Here is a 1,537-nt window from a genome sequence, read left to right as displayed (position 1 = left end):
TCACACTAATGTGGCAAGAGCGTGGACATTGTGGGAGCTTTCAGAGGTCCTGTGGACAGCATGGTGGTTTCTGCTGCTTCTGTCTCTCATGTTGCTTTTGGGGCTGTGCTGAGTCTGGGCCGCGTGGCTCTGGAAAGCCCGGATGGTTCGGATAGCACGGATGCAGACCACAAAGCTGGCGAAGTACAAACAGGCGGCAGCGACACCAAAAAGGCCGACGGCCGCATCGCCGCCCTGAACCACGCAGTTCATGGAGGTATAACCACGGCGCGAGTACAGCCTCTCGCGCCTCTTGCAAACTTCTGTGGAGTTCACCTGGCTGATGAAATGCAGGTAGAGGCCGACTGCTGTCACATATGCCACGCCAGCCAGCAGGCTGAAGGCACATTCGCCTGCCAGCAGCCCCGTCCTGAGCTGCTGGATGGGTTTTGCCCCCACAACGAGGAAGACGAGGGTAAGCACTGCTGCTGTTAAGCTGAAGGCTACTCCGCCATACACGCACGGGGCTCTCATCTGGGTGAACTGCATGTCTAGCTCCCTCACCTCCCGCAGCTCCGTGCCCTCAAAGGGGCTATAGGCCGAATTCAGGTTAAAGGATCCAGTGCCGAAGCCGCCGAGGGAGGTGAAACCTGCTATGGAGGCTTGGGCAGCGCCCACACAAATCAGCACCAGGAGGTTAACTGTGATTTCCACAAACTTCAAAATGCCTGTAAGGAGCAGAAAGATGGGAACAGGTGTCAAAAATCACATCTTGTGTAAACTGGGGGTGACAGAAGTACACCAAAACCACAGACAGAGAGCAGTGTTACTGAGATAGTCCTCTTGGCTACAGCTACAGAAGAGCACTGCTTTAAAAAAAAAAAAATTAAAAAAAAAATGCGAATGCTCATGGGTACATTTCAGAGGCTGGGCAAATTACTTTTTTTAATTTGTCAGTGTGCTTGATAAATGGATCTTCATGCAGGGAAAGAAATCCATAAAAATTTTACTGTGCTTGCGTTATTGCCAAGGCAAGCATGCAGTGATTGTATTTTGGCCTGTAACTACTTGGCATAAACACACTGAGCAAGAAATATCCAGTATGAACAAAATGCTGAGGTTAAAGCTGACAAAAACCTAGAAGCTTCTAATGGCTTAAAAACTGTGCAAGTTATTTAGGTCCTTTAAAATGTGTTTAGTGCTTTAACTTACACCTTTTTTTGTCTTTCTGTTTTGTCTTTCCAAGTGCTTGTTAATTTAAACTTATTATCTAACTAGATGCAACTTCCACTTCATCTCCTTCAGAGATGAAAACCTCCTAATAAATCTGAAAAAGCAGTTCCTGATTGCACAAAAAAAAAAGGAGGAGGAAAAGGAGGTAAAACCACCTTATATGCAGAGGTAAGTTAAGTGAATTTGATACTGGGTCATGTGTTCTCTTCCACACCCCCACCTTCAGAAGAAAACCTTATGACTTCTGAACTGACTCTTCTTTTTCTTATGTTATGGTATTGACAAAGGAAATCAAGGGGGTTTTTTTAAGGGCAGGGTGGGAAGA

At 46.6% G+C, this 1,537-nt stretch overlaps 1 protein-coding gene across 1 annotated transcript; it reads right to left on the bottom strand.

The window, feature by feature from the left end:
• LOC104519888 (MARVEL domain-containing protein 3) lies at nucleotides 1-707 on the bottom strand (the record flags this gene model as incomplete). Its single annotated transcript, XM_010166199.1, has 1 exon — nucleotides 1-707. A coding segment is annotated over one exon (707 nt), but the record flags the coding sequence as incomplete, so codon positions are not given.
• Between the last annotated feature and the right edge of the window lie 830 nt (nucleotides 708-1,537).

The sequence above is a fragment of the Antrostomus carolinensis genome, unplaced genomic scaffold, assembly GCF_000700745.2.
Source record: "Antrostomus carolinensis isolate BGI_N321 unplaced genomic scaffold, ASM70074v2 scaffold2004, whole genome shotgun sequence".
Taxonomy (NCBI): Eukaryota; Metazoa; Chordata; class Aves; order Caprimulgiformes; family Caprimulgidae; genus Antrostomus; species Antrostomus carolinensis.
The sequence above is the reverse complement of the archived record's forward strand: the minus strand, read 5'-3'. Positions and strand labels throughout refer to the sequence as shown.